The 17611-nt window shown below is 39.0% G+C and overlaps 1 protein-coding gene across 1 annotated transcript in view; it reads right to left on the bottom strand.

Annotated features, from left to right (window-relative positions):
• The window catches only part of arvcfa (ARVCF delta catenin family member a), a 69341-nt gene that overhangs the window by 8886 nt on the left and 42844 nt on the right, over positions 1-17611 (bottom strand). The window contains exons 7-11 of the mRNA XM_057819204.1: positions 14153-14321; positions 8941-8958; positions 4750-4877; positions 4524-4674; positions 4153-4345 (exon numbers count right to left, since the gene is read on the bottom strand). Coding sequence (XP_057675187.1) covers positions 4153-4345; positions 4524-4674; positions 4750-4877; positions 8941-8958; positions 14153-14321 — 659 coding nt within the window. The remainder of the gene's footprint in view (positions 1-4152; positions 4346-4523; positions 4675-4749; positions 4878-8940; positions 8959-14152; positions 14322-17611) is intronic.

Raw genomic sequence — 17611 nt, 5'->3', positions numbered from 1 at the left:
GGAATCCTTTAACCTTCTGACGCATGAATTATGAAATCTTTGGTCAAGATTTTTTCTGAACTGTTTTTTTTTCTTCTTAGGACATGAAAATAATATTCAATTTCATTTTTTTTTTTTTTTTCATGAAGTTACAGACATGTCCAATCCAGTGCAATCCATGCACCTGCACACGCAACATAAAACAATGTAAATTTGCCATCAAAAATGAATTACCTTATGTCCAATTGTGAAATTAGAAACCCTTGATCCCTTTTATGCTTTGATAAAAATTTCAACAATTTAGGGGAAATTTCAACACAATGCATATTTTTAAATTCCTATAAGCGTAACAATTACAGTACATTAGTGGTGCAACGATTAATCGATTAACCCGAGTATTCGATTTGGAAATCGAATTAAATTTTGCTGCTTCGAGTATTCGTTTAATTAAATTGGCGTTGTTATGGTTTGTTTTGAAAGTGTTTGCATTTAGTTTATTTGATTTGGGTGGATACACTGCCTCTAGTCTGCCTCATTTCACATGTCTGAATCCAGCTGCTCCCTGTTAAGACCAATATAAGATATGTTTTTGTTTGACCTCATTTTTTTTAATGCATTCGTAGTTTAGTTTAGTTTAGTTTAGTTTAGTTTAGTTTAGTTTAGTTTAGTTTAGTTTAGTTTAGTTTAGTTTAGTTTAGTTTAGTTTAGTTTAACATTTTATTGTGGGAAAATGTGTCCGCACAATTTGTTAAGAGCATTAAAAAAATATATTTTTTTTTAAGTTAGCATTTTATAGAATTTTAGCTAGCGGACTTTTGCTGCGCATGTTAGCCAATTGCTCTTTTGCTGTACATAGATTTTCGTTCATGTATTTTTTTTTTTTTTTATAACGTTTACGGCTCAGCTTAGGTATTTTAATTCTTTATGTTCCTTATCCGATTAAACGATTACTCAAAATAACTAGTTCTTCGATTAATCGACTACTAAAATAATCGAGAGCTATAGCCCTACAGTACATACTAACTTATAACCAAAACAGTCATTAAAATAGTGACACAATTTGTGACATGTGTTCAAAAATATACTTGGGGGTGCATGATGTCCACTTCATTGGACAAATGGTTAATCATAAATGTCTATGTACTTTACACAAATACTTCAATACATTCAAAACAGATATTATCTTTCCCTAGATGTTACTGTATAGGCTACTACATTATTTCTTTTACCACTGTAGCTCTTTTGGCATAGAAGTATTGACAAGATATGCCAATTGTAGTCGACACAGGTGGCAGGTTGTCAGGTATCTTGGATTCAGAGGATATTTACTTGTTACACCAATTGACCACTGAATTGACCTCAACAGAGTATGGCAGAAGAGAGCACTCTTGAGTTTGTTATGCAGTTAAACCACAGAAACCAGTGCATGAAAGAGAAAGGTACGTTTCAGTAGCTGTCCACTGTAGTGACCACTATGCACCAGAGGGTTAATCAAAATGCATTGCTTATTGCTTCATTTCGTGGGAGACGCGTATCCTGCATCAAAGCAATACAGCTATCTATTTTTAAAGGAAACCTCGGACTTAAAGACTTGTAGGCTCTAATCAGCCACAATTGTTCTCTTTTACTAATATACACTGCTCACATAAATTAAAGGAACAAAGCAGTGCAGTAAATACTGCTCACACAAAGCAGTAAATGTTATTAGAAACACATATAATACTGCCATTGATTTAAAAATTCTATAATACAGTATATAGTACATGTTTTGACCTAAGGAGGGCGCCATGTTTTATGGACGCTCGGGGTGATGACATAGATTGTCACTGTTACTCGACGAATACAACCGGGTTACTGCAATTCCTTCTACGCAGCGAGACATCCAACACATGCGCTCATCGGTTAGTAATTACTATATGTGTTTTTAATGAGTCCTTTTTCCTTGCCTCACAATACTTTTTGCATGCGTTTCCCTCGCTTAATTTTAAGCATTGTGTTTTCTGGTGGTAGCTTTAAAGCAGATTGTTGATCTGTTGACCACAATAGTCACGTAGCATATTTAAACCACCCTTATTTGATATTACCACATTTAAACATTTTCTTAAGGCATCTTTAGTATGTTCTGTCTGTATGCATCTAAACAAAACATGCTGAAAGCGCACGGTAGTATTTTGGGTCTTTAATCCAACTCTTGTAGGACGTTTCGCCGGTGTAGCACATTTTGGCAGAAAACTGAGGGTTTTTTTCTACTCTCTTATTGTCTCATCTCGTCTTTCCTGTTCAGTTTGCTTTTGCTGCTCGTTTCGTAAAATATCGACAGTGCTGTCATGCTCATTAATGTTTCTTTCGGGTACAAATTGAAAGGGTTGAACAGATGACATCTTTATGACGATACTTTGGAAGCCCGGCAGCGTAACCATGTGACGTCACCGCGCTGCGACGTCAACAACAATGGTGACCAGTGTTGTTAATCTTACTTTAAAAAGTAATTAATTATAGTTACAAATTACTTCTCCCAAAAACTAATTGAGTTAGTAACTTGGTTACCTGAATGTAAGAGTAATTAGTCACTTGGCAAAGTAACCAGTGTTACCTTTCATGTTTTGTTTTTTTTCCATTCCAAAAAAAAAAACATACCATATTGGCGCGAATATAAGACGGTGTTTTTTTGCATTGAAATAAGACTGAAAAAGAGGGGGTCGTCTTATATTCGCGGTCAAGACATTACACCCATTCACGACGCTAGAGGGCGCCAGATATCCTTGAAGTGATGCTCTGTCATGACAGATCTCAGCTACTCTCAAGTTTAACCAATTTGCATTATTTTATTGCAATGTTTTTCCTTATTCAGATTTGTTTCAAGACTACAGTTACAGTTAGACTTCACTTTGATGATTAATGCAGTTATTGCAATTTTGTTGTTTTATCACAATAGATTGGTTTATCTACATTTCAAAAAAACAGAAGCCATTCATATACGAATGTGATTGCACTTTAGATTACATATTTAAATGTTCAGATATTAAGATTTAAATGAGGCAAAATAACATGCTTTTTCTCTCAAATATATTGTTATAATCATTTGTTTTGGAAGTACTGTAATTATTTTCTGTATAAAAATTAATTTGGTGTTCAAAAAGTCTTTTTTTCAAACTTGAGTCTTGAAAAAGAGGGGGTCGTCTTATAATCAGGGCCGTTTTATATTCGGGTCAATACAGTACTAACCTTTGCTATGTTTGGAAGTCATTTAATGCTGGGAATCAACTGTTAAATTTGTTAAGATTGCTCCCGTTATTGCATTAGTTCCCTTCTGTCTACTTCGACATGTGAAAGTTTAAAACTGTTTCAAAATTCAAAGATAGATTCAAGTCAAGATGTTGCTGATTTAGGAGTATTTAAGATGAAAAATTACTTAGGTTCGCTAGGAAGGTTCTCTACAACAGAGCCTTCCTGAGAAGTCTACTGCTTTAAGATGGCGGCTGTTTACTAATGCCGGCGAGTCGATCATTTCGCATCTAGTTCTCAATACATGTGCTGATACCGCCGTGCCTGTCATTTCACATTTAGTTCTTTATACATGTGATGTCTACCATAGCATCATGTGGGCGTAGTTTGAAGGCTATCGGCTACAGTCAGGTATTATTGGAGCCACCTAGCATCGCGTTTGCAACAGCGTCACAACTCCCTTCCCTCGTCTCCACTCCAGCTCTGCTCTCTCGTCTCCGTGAGTCCGTGTCTCTCACAGACTTTTCTCGCATCATTCAACCAACGTAGTACGCATGGTAACGAACGCCTTTACATCCTCAGTAACTGTAACGGCGTAGCCAAGATGAGAAAAGTAATTAATTAGAATACTCACTACTGACAAAAATAACGCCGTTATACTCAACGCCATTATTAACAAAACTGTTGGCGACCTACTCGTTAAACTCAGTTTACAAATTGTATAAAAACAAAAACATCAAGAGGGGTTTCAATATCATTTTTTTTAAACTCATAATAACGTTTATCTTTTAAGAACTTCATGTCTTTGGTTCCGTGGATCCTATGAGGAAACAGTCTGGGTTTTAAGACACTTCTCAGACATCTGAGTTCTCGAGAATTCAGCGATATGTTCTAAGTTACTTTCAACACTTTAAATTGATGATGGGTATGTGGTACTTTGTTGGTTACCTAGACCTGCTGATGGTCACCAGTTTCTGGACGGCATGTCCATGCAACAGCGTCCTTGCGTTCTCCTGGCTGTCGCTGACAATCTCGTGAATGGTATTAAGAAGCGACACTACCGTGTCCCCTTCCAGGTTTTTGGCCGGCCGCTGCTGTCCACACGGCAGATTGGCCACCAGGTCCCTCAGAGCGTAGCTGCCTGCAGAAAATCAGTGGAAATTACTTTGTGCAAATACATTATTAGTGTACTGAACAATAATTTGTTTCGTTGCTATCACTGAGGGGCGTAGTAAGAGGGTTGTACTAATGTTGAGTTCTAGTTGAGGTCGGGGTCTGCAGTGAAAAACAAGGAATGGAGAGGACTTCTGGGCAAATACCTATCAGGTCTTTATTCCGTCTGTCCATGGCCAGATTACGGAGAGCGATGGCCACCGCCCGCACCACTTTGTCCACATCAGAGCGCAGCAGCCCCACCAGGATAGGCAGACCCTTCTCTTTTCGCACCGTGGCCCGAATGTAGCTCGACCACTACAGGGACAAACACCCGGCCAGCGTCAAGACAATCAGCTCATCTTTGCAGTGAGAAGGCGAGCAACCACTCACGGTCCAGTGTCCGGCAGCGAGATTCTGTAGGGCTCCGGCTGCCGCTTCCAAGGTGTTGGCATTGTGACTGCAGCCGAGCAGAGACAAGTAGAGCCTCACCACCTCGGGCTGGTACAGCATCTTCAAACCTGCGACACCGAAACAAACACGTGAGGGCTGAAAATAACTTAAGCATTCTAGTTTGGATCAGCATCAAATCTGAGACCTTGATGTCCTGCATGCAGTAGTTTTTAAAAGTGTACGCACCCCTCATTAAATGGAATGTTTTAAAGATTTGAGCACGATAAATCATCTCAAAACATTTTCCAAGCAACAAAATGTGACGTATAACTGGTAAAACCCAATTTTTAAAAAAAATCAGGAAAAGCCTAGAATAATCCTTAAACTTTAAGCATAGACTTCACTATCAGTTGATGGGACACGGGGATCGTGGCCGATCAGTACGGGCCCTATTTTCAAAAACTTAAAATTCAAATATTTTGAAAACCAAAGCCACTAGCTTATACAAGTATAAAAACAACTTAAAATGGCTATAAAATTACGCTAGATGCACAAAAATCACCAAATGTAGAAATAATCACCTATATTTTCAGGATCAATTGCAATATTTAACATATCAGTTTTTGCCCAAAATAGCAACTTTTTTTTTTTTTGTGCAAGTTTTCAACAGCTAATAAATCACTCAATTTTCACATCAAAAACTTAATACTTGAGGAAAACGTAATTTTACTCAACAAAAGCAAAATTTGCATTTTTCTAAATACAATCACAACTTATTTAGGTTGAATTTTGCTATTGTGTAGAGATACAAAATCCAACATGGTGGCTGTTACAAAACAAAGAGGGACAGTATTGTGTAATCCAACATGGCGGCCGTCACAAAACAAAGAGCTTTTTAAGTTGAAAATTCTTGCAAATAAATGCTCAAATCGCAAAATTTATATAAATATGAACGTAAAACAGTCTAGATTCTTGGTTGAAGGCAATAAACAGCCAGTTATCATTCATTTTACGTAAATATTTCAAGCAAAGGTTAAGGTATTGTGTAATCCACCATGGCGACCGTCACGAAACAAAGAGCTTTTTAAGTGAAAATTTTTGTAAATAAATGCTTAAATCGCAGAATTTCTATAGATATGAACATAAAACATTCTAGATTCTTGGTTTAAAAAAAAAACAAAAACAAAAAACGGGCAGTTATCATTCATTTTACGTAAATATTTAAAGCCAAAGTTACACAAATTTTATTGATTATTTTTTTTAACAACGTATTAAAGTGCATGCATGGTGCTATTTAATAGAATAATTACCTTGAATCACTTTTGAGACACTCCTGCCTCCTTGTATACATTAAAACATTTGTCCTATTTCCACCTAAATCCGGCGTTAGAACGCAGAATGCGTTTGAGTTGATCACAGTGAAAGCTAACTCGAAATTCTACCTGGGTCGGTCCCCTACGGAAAGGCGTCGTGCGATGTCCATGGGAGCTGTCTTGTCAACTGATGGTGGAGTCTATGCTTTCAGAATATGTCACACTACACAAGCTGTCGGGACCCCTCCACCACCACCACCTTAAAACGTTGGACATGACAGTCCATGTTTCTCCACAACGTGTCTGTCGACTGTCAGGTCAAAACTGGGCTGAAATCATGTCATCTGAGCTGGACATTTAAGAAGATTTTTAAGATGTAGAACTACGTTCCTCTTACGTACCGTAATATTTTTCCAATTTTGTGCTTACACTCAACATGTACAGTTGTGGTCAAAAGTTTACATACACTTGTGAAGAACATAATGTCATGGCTCTCTTGAGTTTCCAGTTATTTCTACAACTCTGATTTTTCTCCGATAGAGTGATTGGAACAGATACTTCTTTGTCACAAAAAACATTCATGAAGTTTGGTTCTTTTATGACTTTATTATGGGTTAACAGAAAAAGTGATCAAATCTGCTGGGTAAAAAATATACATACATGGATCTGAAAAAGCGAATCATTGACTTGAACAAGTCAGGAAAGTCACTTGGAGCCATTTCAAAGCTGCTGCAGGTCCCAAGAGCAACAGTGCAAACAATTGTTTGTAAGTATAAAGTGCATGGCACTGTTTTGTCACTGCCACGATCAGGAAGAAAACGCAAGCTATCACCTGCTGCTGAGAGAAAATTGGTCAGGAAGGTGAAGATTAAACCGAGAATCACCAAAAAGCAGATCTGCCAAGAATTAGAAGCTGCTGGAACACAGGTGTCAGTGTCCACAGTCAAGCGTGTTTTGCATCTCCATGGACTAAGAGGCTGCCGTGCAAGAAGAAGCCCTTGCTCCAAAAGCGGCACCTTAAGGCTCGACTGAAGTTTGCTGCTGATCACATGGACAAAGATAAGACCTTCTGGAGGAAAGTTCTGCAGTCAGACGAAACAAAAATCGAGCTGTTTGGCCACAATGCCCAGCAATATGTTTGGAGGAGAAAAGGTGAGGCCTTTAACCCCAAGTACATCATGCCTACCGTCAAGCACGATGGTGGTAGTATTATGCTGTGGGGCTGTTTTGCTGCCAATGGAACTGGTGCTTTACAGAGAGTAAATGGGATAATGAAGAAGGAGGATTACCTTCAATGTCTTCAAGATAACCTAACGTCATCAGCCCGAAGATTGGGTCTTGGGCGCAGTTGGGTGTTCCAACAGGACAATGACCCCAAACACACATCAAAAGTGGTAATGGAATGGCTAAATCAGGCTAGAATTAAGGTTTTCGAATGGCCTTCCCAAAACCCCATTGAGAACTTGCGGACAATGCTGAAGAAACAAGTCCATGTCAGAAAGCCATCAAATTTAACAGAACTGCACCAATTCTGTCAAGAGGAGTGGTCAAAGATTCAACCAGAAGCTTGCCAGAAGCTTGTGGATGGCTACCAAAAGCGCCTAATTGAAGTGAAAATGGCAAAGGGACATGTAACCAAATATTAGCGCTGCTGTATGTATATTTTTGACCCAGCAGATTTGATCACTTTTTTCTGTTCACCCATAATAAAGTCATAAAAGAACCAAACTTCATGAATGTTTTTTGTGACAAAGAAGTATCTGTTCCAATCACTCTATCAGAGAAAAATCAGAGTTGTAGAAATAACTGGAAACTCAAGAGAGCCATGACATTATGTTCTTCACAAGTGTATGTAAACTTTTGACCACAACTGTATGTCATCATGCTCATATACAAGCCCGCTTGATGAAAGTATGAGTGTAATATGTTTACTATGTATTTTCAAGCTATTTGATTGGAATATATTACATTTTACTGAGATTTCCCTTTGCTCATTTTTGTTAAATAAATGTTTATTCACTGAGTTTTGTGTTAACCACTTTGCGGTTCAGAAATCAATACACAATCGTAACAAACATTTCATAAAACGGTGTGTTTCACTTGAGTCACTACATAATCTCAGTTGTTCTTACTTTTTGGCTACTTTTTAATTTTTTGATGGGACCAATAACCTGTATATCCACTTTTGAATTAAGATACAAATATACTATCATATATTCATATATTATCAAGTATACTTAATGTGTTTTACAACAATACTTCAATCTGTCCATTTGTTGTCCAAAATCAACTAAAAAAACACCCTCCTACTTATCAATGCACATTTTGATTAGATTAATAATCTGCTCATCAGGAAGTTAGTGGCTGTATCATTAACTCAAACAGAGTCCACCATCCACGAGTAGAAGCTTCTGGTTGTTTGCCAAAGAGGTTTATTGCTGCAAAAGTGTAACATGCTCTATTTGCATTGGCGGGGTGCCACACGGGATGACATATGCACTCCTATCTTTACAGCCACGGTTTAGACGTCTAATATGCCCCACACAACAAAGATAGTATTTGGATACCCGCAATCATAAGGCGTGGGTGAAAAATTGACAGGGATTGTGGCCCTCTTTCAGCTGCCGGGTCATTCTGTTGCAGTAATGCAAGTGTCCTCGAGCGGGGCAGGTGCTGATGTGTGGTCTTGCATTTCAATGAGTTCCCCTTCGCAGCCCACCGCAGCGTCATGCATACAAAGCAATCAAGCAAGCCTGTAGCCGGTGCATCCGTGCTTGATAGTCATACTGTATGGATATGATCATCTAATTTGTGCGTGTTAGGATTTTTCAGAGGGGGAAAAAAATGAAACAAAAATATGTAAGAAGGATTTACTGACCATGACTGAACAACTCCTCTGGAGATCATGATGTCAGAGGATAAAAAAGAAAGAAAAGACTGCTGTTAGAGAGATTACACATAAAAACAGACAAGTGTGATATATCTAGCCACTCTTGGTATTTATGTGTCCTAATTAAAATACGTATATATTTCATAACAATTTCATCCATCATTTCGCAGTTTTAATTTGGTTTGACCTCCATCTAAAGAGGGGACAGGTGCACATTAAGAAAATTACTACACCACACGGCGCACATGAACTTTGTGTTCAGAAAGAAAAAAATACCATGGATTTTTAAAAAAAAATCCAACAAAAATACATGCAGTTACTCACAATGTTACTCATTACTTGAGTATTCTTTTCACAAAATACTTTTTTACCTGTACTTGAGTACATTTTTTGGACAAGCACTTTTACTTTTACTTGAGTAATCTTACTTTAAAATAACGCTACTGTTACTTGAGTAAAATTTTTGGCTACTCTACCTACCTCTGACTACATCAGGGGTGCTCATTACATCGATCGTGATCTACCAGTCGATCGCAACGCTACTGTGGGTAGATCTTGGCATCAAAAAAAAAAAAAAACAAGGATAGTAACACGTTACATGTACTTCGTTACATTTACTTGTAAAGAGATTGTCTCCTTGAAAGTAGATCTTCGAGCAAAAACAACAACAATAATAATAATAAATGTTATTATCATTATTTTAAATTGTTCTAATAACACATTTTTACTGGGTTGCAACGTACCTGACTTACTGGAATTCAACTTTACGATGCCAGCTCTCATCTGCCATTTTGTCTCCAGTCGTTTTTTTAGGGTTTTTTTTTTTTTTTGTAAAGTAATAGTGTCTCGTCTGCCATTTTCCACTTATGTTTTACTTTATTTTATTAATATGACATACAATACATGTTTTGGGAAAGTTATTTTGAGATTTAAGTGGTATTTAGGGGTACTTAAAGGGTTAATTCCTACTTCCATAGCAATTCGAGTTATATCGCCAGCGTAGGAACGGGACTCGTTCGTAACCCAGGGACTACCTGTACAGGGCATTATAAGGCACAGTGGTAGTAGTAGAAGTAGAGGTGGTTGGGGTTTGCGTTATGCATCTAATAGATCCAGAGGTGGATAGTAACACGTTACATGTACTCCATTACACTTACTTGAGTAACTTTTTGAGAAAAATCTGCTTTACAGAGTAGAGTAGTTTTACAAAGCTATACTTTTAACTTTTACTTGAGTAGATTTCTGAAGAAAAAACGCTACTCTTACGCCGCGACTTTTGGCCTTTTTTTTTTTTTTTTTGCCAGCGATGCCAAGAGTAGAGACGTGCCTTGTGTGTTACCAGGCTAACTCTACTGATTACACCAATGAGACGTCACAACAATAATCACATGACTCCACTACACCAATCAGACGTAAGCTTGCCATTCTTGCTTCCCGCCAGCCTGTTCAATCATGTGGTGTCTTTAAGGCACCATAGAAAATGAAGTATTTGATAGAGCGCGGCCCTCAACATGACTCAAAAGCGCGGATTTTAACCTCTCTCCCTGTTTTTATTTGGAAAAACCGGAGATATGATCCTTTTAATTTCAAAATAGTAATTATGAAGACTATTCAAACTAGGAACTATTTTTTCCATCAGAGGGCACTCATACTCTTTGGACGAATAATGCTTCATTCATGTACTGGACTGTCTCAGAAAATTAGAATACACAATATTCTAATTTTCTGAGACAGTCCTGTATATTGTTCTATGTAAAGGACGTCAGCCAAGGTCGGCCCCCCACATTTTTACCACGCCAAATCTGGTCCCCTTTGCAAAAAGTTTGGACACCCCTGCTTTAAATGGTGGATTAATGTACAGGACTGTCTCAGAAAATTAGAATATTGTGTATTCTAATTTTCTGAGACAGTCCAGTAATTTCTTTTCTCTCGTCGGAATTGAATGTTTTTTTTTTCCCTTTGGCTTAATGTCGTTATGTAATGGGTTATTATACAATATCATAATGACAACAGTCCATATAGATAACGTTGTGCTCAGAAAAAAAAATAACATTGTTTAAAAAAAAAAACAATCCAACAAAAATATAAGCAGTTACCTGTAGCTCTTGGCATCAAAAAAAAATTTTTTTTTTAATGTACATAGTTAATTATGTTGTGTGAACAACGTATGTAGTTATGCAAACCCCCTGCTGTTATGTTAGATTGCAGGAGGTTGTCTCCTTGAAAGTAGATCTTCGAGCAAAAACAATGAACACCCCTGCACTAGATATAGTTGTGCTAAAGGGAATGTCATGCCATGATTAACCAATATTGATCCATATATAAGGCAAACTGGATTATGAGGCGCACTGTCTGCTTTTGAGAAAATTGAAGACTTTTAGGGGGCGGCTTATAGAGCGGAACAAAACAACCTCTGAACTGCCAACATTTTTATAATGTCAAGATAACCATTAGACCAGTAGACGCCGCTATTTTAGATTATTTTTTTTCAGCTCCACGAAAAACCATTCTGGGATGCTGTTACATACCTGTCAACCTGAGACCATTGACAATCTTACTAACAGTGGCGTATGCCCTTACAAATTGGTGACTAATCTTACGTTTTATATCGCGTGCAATATGAAACAAAAATAAAACTCAGTTTTTAAAATAATATGACTTTATTGGTAATTTTGTCACATATAACCTGGTGCAATCAAAGAACAATCAGTATCTTCAGCTACATCATGATTACTAAAATTTAACAGTGACTTTTCTTATAATTGTATGTAGCCTTTTTGGCAATTTGTATCATGTCTTTTGATGGCTGCACTTCATGGCACTTTAGCTCGCAATTCAGTTTGACTTGAAGGTAGTTTGTTAGTGTGTCCAATTATAAATGAAAAAGGTCAATTGATAAAATTAACTTACCGATGCAATCTTTGAGTCAGGGAACATTTCTTTTGGTAATTCTGAGAAGTGATCAGCAATAGTTGCAGGCAAATTGTGTTCGGCAACAAATTGGCAGAATAAAATCTCCGCTTTTGTCACTTTTCATTCTGCAGACTGCATCTTTATGACCAGAGTTGTTAATCTTACTTTGAAAAAGTAATTGATTACAGTTACAAATTACTTCTCCCAAAAAGTAATTGAGTTAGCAACTCAGTTACCTGAATGTAAGAGTAATTAGTTAGTTGGCAAAGTGACTGGTGTTACCTTTCATGTTTTTTTTTTCTTCATTTTTTTCAAAAAAAAAGAAAAAGAAAAAACATAGTAACCTTTGCTACAGTGGGGCAAATAATAATTTTAATAATAATTGTGCAAGTTCTCCCACTTGAAAATATTAGAGAGGGCTGTAATTGTCAACATGGGTAAACCTCAACCATGAGAGACAGAATGTGGGAAAAAAAACAAGAAAATCACACTGTTTGATTTTTAAAGAATTTATTTGCAAATCATGGTGGAAATCTCAATACTTTGTTATGTACCCTTTGTTGGCAATAACGGAGGCCAAACGTTTTCTGTAACTCTTCACAAGCTTTTCACACACTGTTGCTGGTATTTTGGCCCATTCCTCCATGCAGATCTCCTCTAGAGCAGTGTCGTTGGCCAACACGGAATTTCAACTCCCTCCACAGATTTTCTATGGGGTTGAGATCTGGAGACTGGCTAGGCCACTCCAGGACCTTGAAATGCATCCTACGAAGCCACTCCTTTGTTGCCCTGGCTGTGTGTTTGGGATCACTGTCATGCTGAAAGACCCAGCCATGTCTCATCTTCAATGCCCTTGCTGAGGGAAGGAGATTTTCACTCAAAATCTCTCGATATGTGGCCCCATTCATTCTTTCCTTTACACAGATCAGTCGTCCTAGTCCCTTTGCAGAAAAACAGCCCCAAAGTATGATGTTTCCACCCCCATGCTTCACAGTGGGTATGGTGCAATTCAGTATTCTTTTTCCTCCAAACACGAGAACCTGTGTTTCTAACAAAAAGTTCTATTTTGGTTTCATCTGACGATAACACATTCTCCCAGCCCTCTTTTGGATCATCCAAATGCTCTCTAGCGAACCGCAGATGGGCCTGGACGTGTACTTTCTTCAGCAGAGGGACACGTCTGGTAGTGCAGGATTTGAGTCCCTGGCGGCGCATTGTGATGAACTTTTGGTATTGACCAAAATTTCCACCATGATTTGCAAATAAATTCTTTAAAAATCAAACCAAGTGATTTTCTGAGTTTTTTCCACATTCTGTCTCTCATGGTTGAGGTTTACCCATGTTGACCATTACAGGCCTCTCTAATATTTTCAAGTGGGCGAACTTGCACAATTAGTGGTTGACTAAATACTTATTTACTCCACTGTAGGTTTGGAAGTCATTTAATGTTGTGACTCAACCGTTAAAGGTGTTAAAATTGCTCCCATTTTTGCATTAGTTCCCTTCTGTCTACTTTCGACATGTGAAAGTTTTAAAACTGTTTCATCATTTAAAGATAGATTCAAGTCAAGATTTTGCCAATTTAGGAGTATTTTGGATAAAAGATTACTTAGCTTCGCAAGGAAGGTTCACTACAACAGAGCCTTTCTGAGAAGTCTACTGCTTTAGGATGGCGGCTGTTTACCAACGCCGGCAAGTGTATCATTTCGCATCTAGTTCATATACATGTGATATCTAGCGTAGCATCATGTGGGCGTAGTTTGTAGGCTGTCGGCTACAGTCAGGTATTATTGGAGCCACCTAGCCTAGCATCGCGTTTGCAACGGCATCAAAACTCCCCCTTTCCCACTACCACTCTTCTTTCTCCGTGTCTCTGACTTTTCTCGCGTCATTTAACCAACGTAGTAACGCATCGTAACGCACATTGTCTCATTGCCGAAACGGTGACAAAATCCGGAGAAAAAAAACGTAATGCATTAAAAACGTACATATTTTGAGCGTACGCCATACACATAAAAAAATCAGTGCTCACTTGTACAAATTACGCCGAAACCGTATAAATTGACAGGTATGCTGTTAGCTTAGTGCAATAGCGTTGCGTCCTCCAAAATTGGCTCAAAACAAGGAGGGCCCATTCTGAGTCCGTGAGGTGAGCATCCTTTTTGTTTTAATGGATCGCGACAAGGCCTTCGCGCATTCTTGTGACGCAATTGGGCTTACAATGCACACTAGGAGTGTGCAGTCCTTGAATTGATATGTAACTTTTGAGAGCATGGTTGACACCCACCTTTGGGTCTTTTTCCTCCGAAGCAGTCGGGCTCGTTCTTCTTCCGGTGTGGCGCCACTGACCTCATGAGCTGCGTGACATGAGGTTCCTGCAGGCGCTCAACGCCCGCCACCTCCTTGTGCACGTGGTAGGAAAGGTTTCGCAGGATGCATACGCAGTTTTCCACAGACTAAATGGAAGACAACGGACAAGAAATGCTCCAGTTCGTTAACCGCTGTCAATTAAATGACTCGTTAATTTGCATTCCTGCGGTATGGCGATATAGTGCGTGCGTGTGTGCGGAGCGTATTGCACTTGGCAGCTTTGGTGCATAGTCTCAATTAACTTGATGGAGTGTGACGCTTTAATGACACATAAAAGTAATGCTTCCTGACTTGGAGCCAATAGGATTTTAACATTTGCACCCCCCACCCCCTCCAGTGGCTGCATCCAAAACAACATTACTGCAATGAGATGTGACATTTCCTGCCCTCTCCGAGCCTCTCCTTACATGCTCTGACATTAACTTCCATCATTTGCCTGAAAACTCTTTAATCAGTTAATGTCGACATGGAGAGCTCCATGCTTAAATAAGAATAACCCGGCACTTAAGGCCAAGTGGGACAGTGCCCCGATAGATCTCGTAAATTGTCGTTTTTGCCATCCACTTTATCAATCAGTTTTTTATTGCGGATGTCGTCGTTCAGGTCACAGTTGAGCTGGAGCCCTTCAATTTTTCCAATGTGTTCGTGTGTCATTGCGCAGTTTAGTTGTGGGGATTTGCATTACAATACACGGGTACTTTTATTTCCAATACAAAAACTCCAACACATACTGTGGGTGAAATAGAACGCTGTCTTTGTAGTAGCCTAGTAGTAGTACTTAAACTATCCGGCATGCGTGTCTACTGCCATTGTGAACGCCTTGTATTTTTTTGCATCCTAAAGTTGTAGAATTTGGCTGTAGAAGTTGCTAGTTTTCAAGTGGCATTTACCATATTTAAAACCACCAAATACAATATAGCCAGACAGCAGGATAGTGGGATTAATTTTCTCTTTTGAAAGGCGAACACCAATCTTTTTTTGCTGTTGTCTCACATTTTTAAATCTTCAATTTCCTCAAACTTTAAGGAGAAAATTTTTGGTTACTTTGCGAATGCAAATGTCTTTTCTGTTCTAGAAAGTTCATGAAAAGTACATGAAAGACATCTGAAAATCTCCTTTTTCATTTTTTTTTTTTCATCCATGTCTCTATGGAATGGTTCACGTATAGGAATACAACTCTTCACACACTCACATTCACACCTCAGAACAATTTAGGGTGAATCCCATTTCACCCCTTGGCCCTACCCCTTACCCCTTCCCCTCCGTTTTGCGCGTTCACGTGTAGGGGTAGGGCTGTCCCAATTCACGCTAATGTGCAGGGGTAGGGGTAAGGGGGAGGGCTTTCCACCCCTCCAAACGGAGGGCCATGACTACCCTCACTCCAAACGGAGGGTTACGCGAAATTTCCCAGGGTGCAAAGCGATTACCCCGAGAATCATTTCCAAAATGGCGGAGCCAAGGAAAGAAGTACACAAATGTAAGTAGCTCTGTTTATCCCTAATTTAACTATTTTAACAGTTTTAAGTTGTGATAACTGATGTAGGCGTGTCTGTTTGGTTCTGTCGCTTTTTGATGACGTCACAACTGGCGGAATGGACTTATGACGTACGTGAGTGTGAAGGGGTGTCCCAATTCGTAGGGCTAACGTTTCAAGCCCCTACCCCTTATTGCTCCGTTTGAAGGGCCAAGTGGTAGGGGGAAGGGGTAAGGGGGAGGGCCAAGGGATGAAATGGGATTCACCCTTAGTCTCCAATGAACCTAAGATGGCATCTGGTGAAAGAAGAACACCCTGGACTAGTCATCAGCCAGTCAGTGTGATTGCACATGAAGAATTCCTACAATTACTGTCAGTTTTCAGCAGTGGCTGAGCCAGAGAATATTCAATGGGTCAGTGGCCTTCAGTAAGGCCGTGTCTAGTTAGTTCCACAAGGTCATTTGTGCAATAAAAAAAAAAAACCGCTACATATCACCACTGTAACAATATTCAAAAAAATGTTACTTTTAAAAATGTATTCTTCCTCTCGAATCTTACGTTACCATATGAAATATTGTGTAATGTGGCACCACAGACCCGATAAGTGTTTGTAAAATCATGTGAACAAGTAGGAGTCTGAACAACTAAAGTCTTTTTCGAGAGGACACTGTTGTGTGAACTTCAGGTCTTCCACATTTGGACAGAACCGCTTCCCAACTAATCCGCTCTGGTGTGGAATTACTAACCATGAAGTGTTCGAAAATGTAACAGTCTCCAACAGTTTGAACTGAACATTAAGCAATGGTTGGAAGCAGTGGCGGATGCTAGCCTATTAAGGAGACTCAAAGTATGTCCGCCTGCGAGTGCTTTGTGACAGTGGAGGGGCTCAGTGGCTGCACCCGCTGCTTGGTAGGGAAAGAAACTAGAGTGACAGAAGTCAGTCCCAAAACACAAGCAGCTACAAAAGAAAAAAAACAACAGAAGAAGCAGCTTGATTTTTCACTCGTCGTTTCAACAAAGAAAGTGTCGCTAGGATGATTAGGAAAGTCTCCAGGTTGCAAGTTTGTAACTTGGAACAACTGAAAAATGCCTCCCGCGGATGTTAACACGACAGAATCGCTGATTCTTTCATTTCGCGTTCAATCAAAAAGGGATTCAGCCTCAGACAGATCATCCAATCATCACGCAGAGAAGTAGAGCATCCGGGAGAGCCGAGGCCTGCCCACTAACAATAGGCCACAGAGACGCACAACGTTCGATGGGCGGGACAAACCTAGCTTTTAGTCAATGACTTTTCTCATTTTGCCGTAGTGGAACAACACACTCTCAACTCTGGAGATGCACGGCATCCACATTGTTAAAAGGACAGTGAAGCTACGCGAATGAATGAAAAGCAAGCCGCGTCGTAACCAGCTGGTTCTGAACAAAAGTTGAGCGTGTTGTAGCGCATATTTAATCAATGACATGTACAAACAAGAGTATACGTATGGTCACTTATTTTTTTTTACATTTTAGCTGAGCTTCCCTTGCAGTGTTAGGTAATCACCTCTGGTTGGAAGATGGTCAGACCTGTATACACTAAAGATAAAGGACTGATGGTGAATGTTTTCAAATATAAAAATAATTATGTGTATCTCTGTGGATGTACAGTGGGACAAATAAGTATTTAGTCAACCACTAATTGTGCAAGTTCTCCCACTTGGAAATATTAGAGGCCTGTAATTGTCAACATGGGTAAACCTCAACCATGAGAGACAGAATGTGGGGGGAAAAAAACTGAAAATCACATTGTTTGATTTTTAAAGAATTTATTTGCAAATCATGGTGGAAAATAGGTTTTTGGTCAATACCAAAAGTTCATCTCAATACTTTGTTATGTACCCTTTGTTGGCAGTAACGGAG

The sequence above is a fragment of the Corythoichthys intestinalis genome, chromosome 17 (assembly GCF_030265065.1).
Source record: "Corythoichthys intestinalis isolate RoL2023-P3 chromosome 17, ASM3026506v1, whole genome shotgun sequence".
NCBI lineage: Eukaryota > Metazoa > Chordata > Actinopteri > Syngnathiformes > Syngnathidae > Corythoichthys > Corythoichthys intestinalis.
Note: the sequence above shows the minus strand (reverse complement) of the source record. Positions and strands in the feature narration are given on the sequence as shown.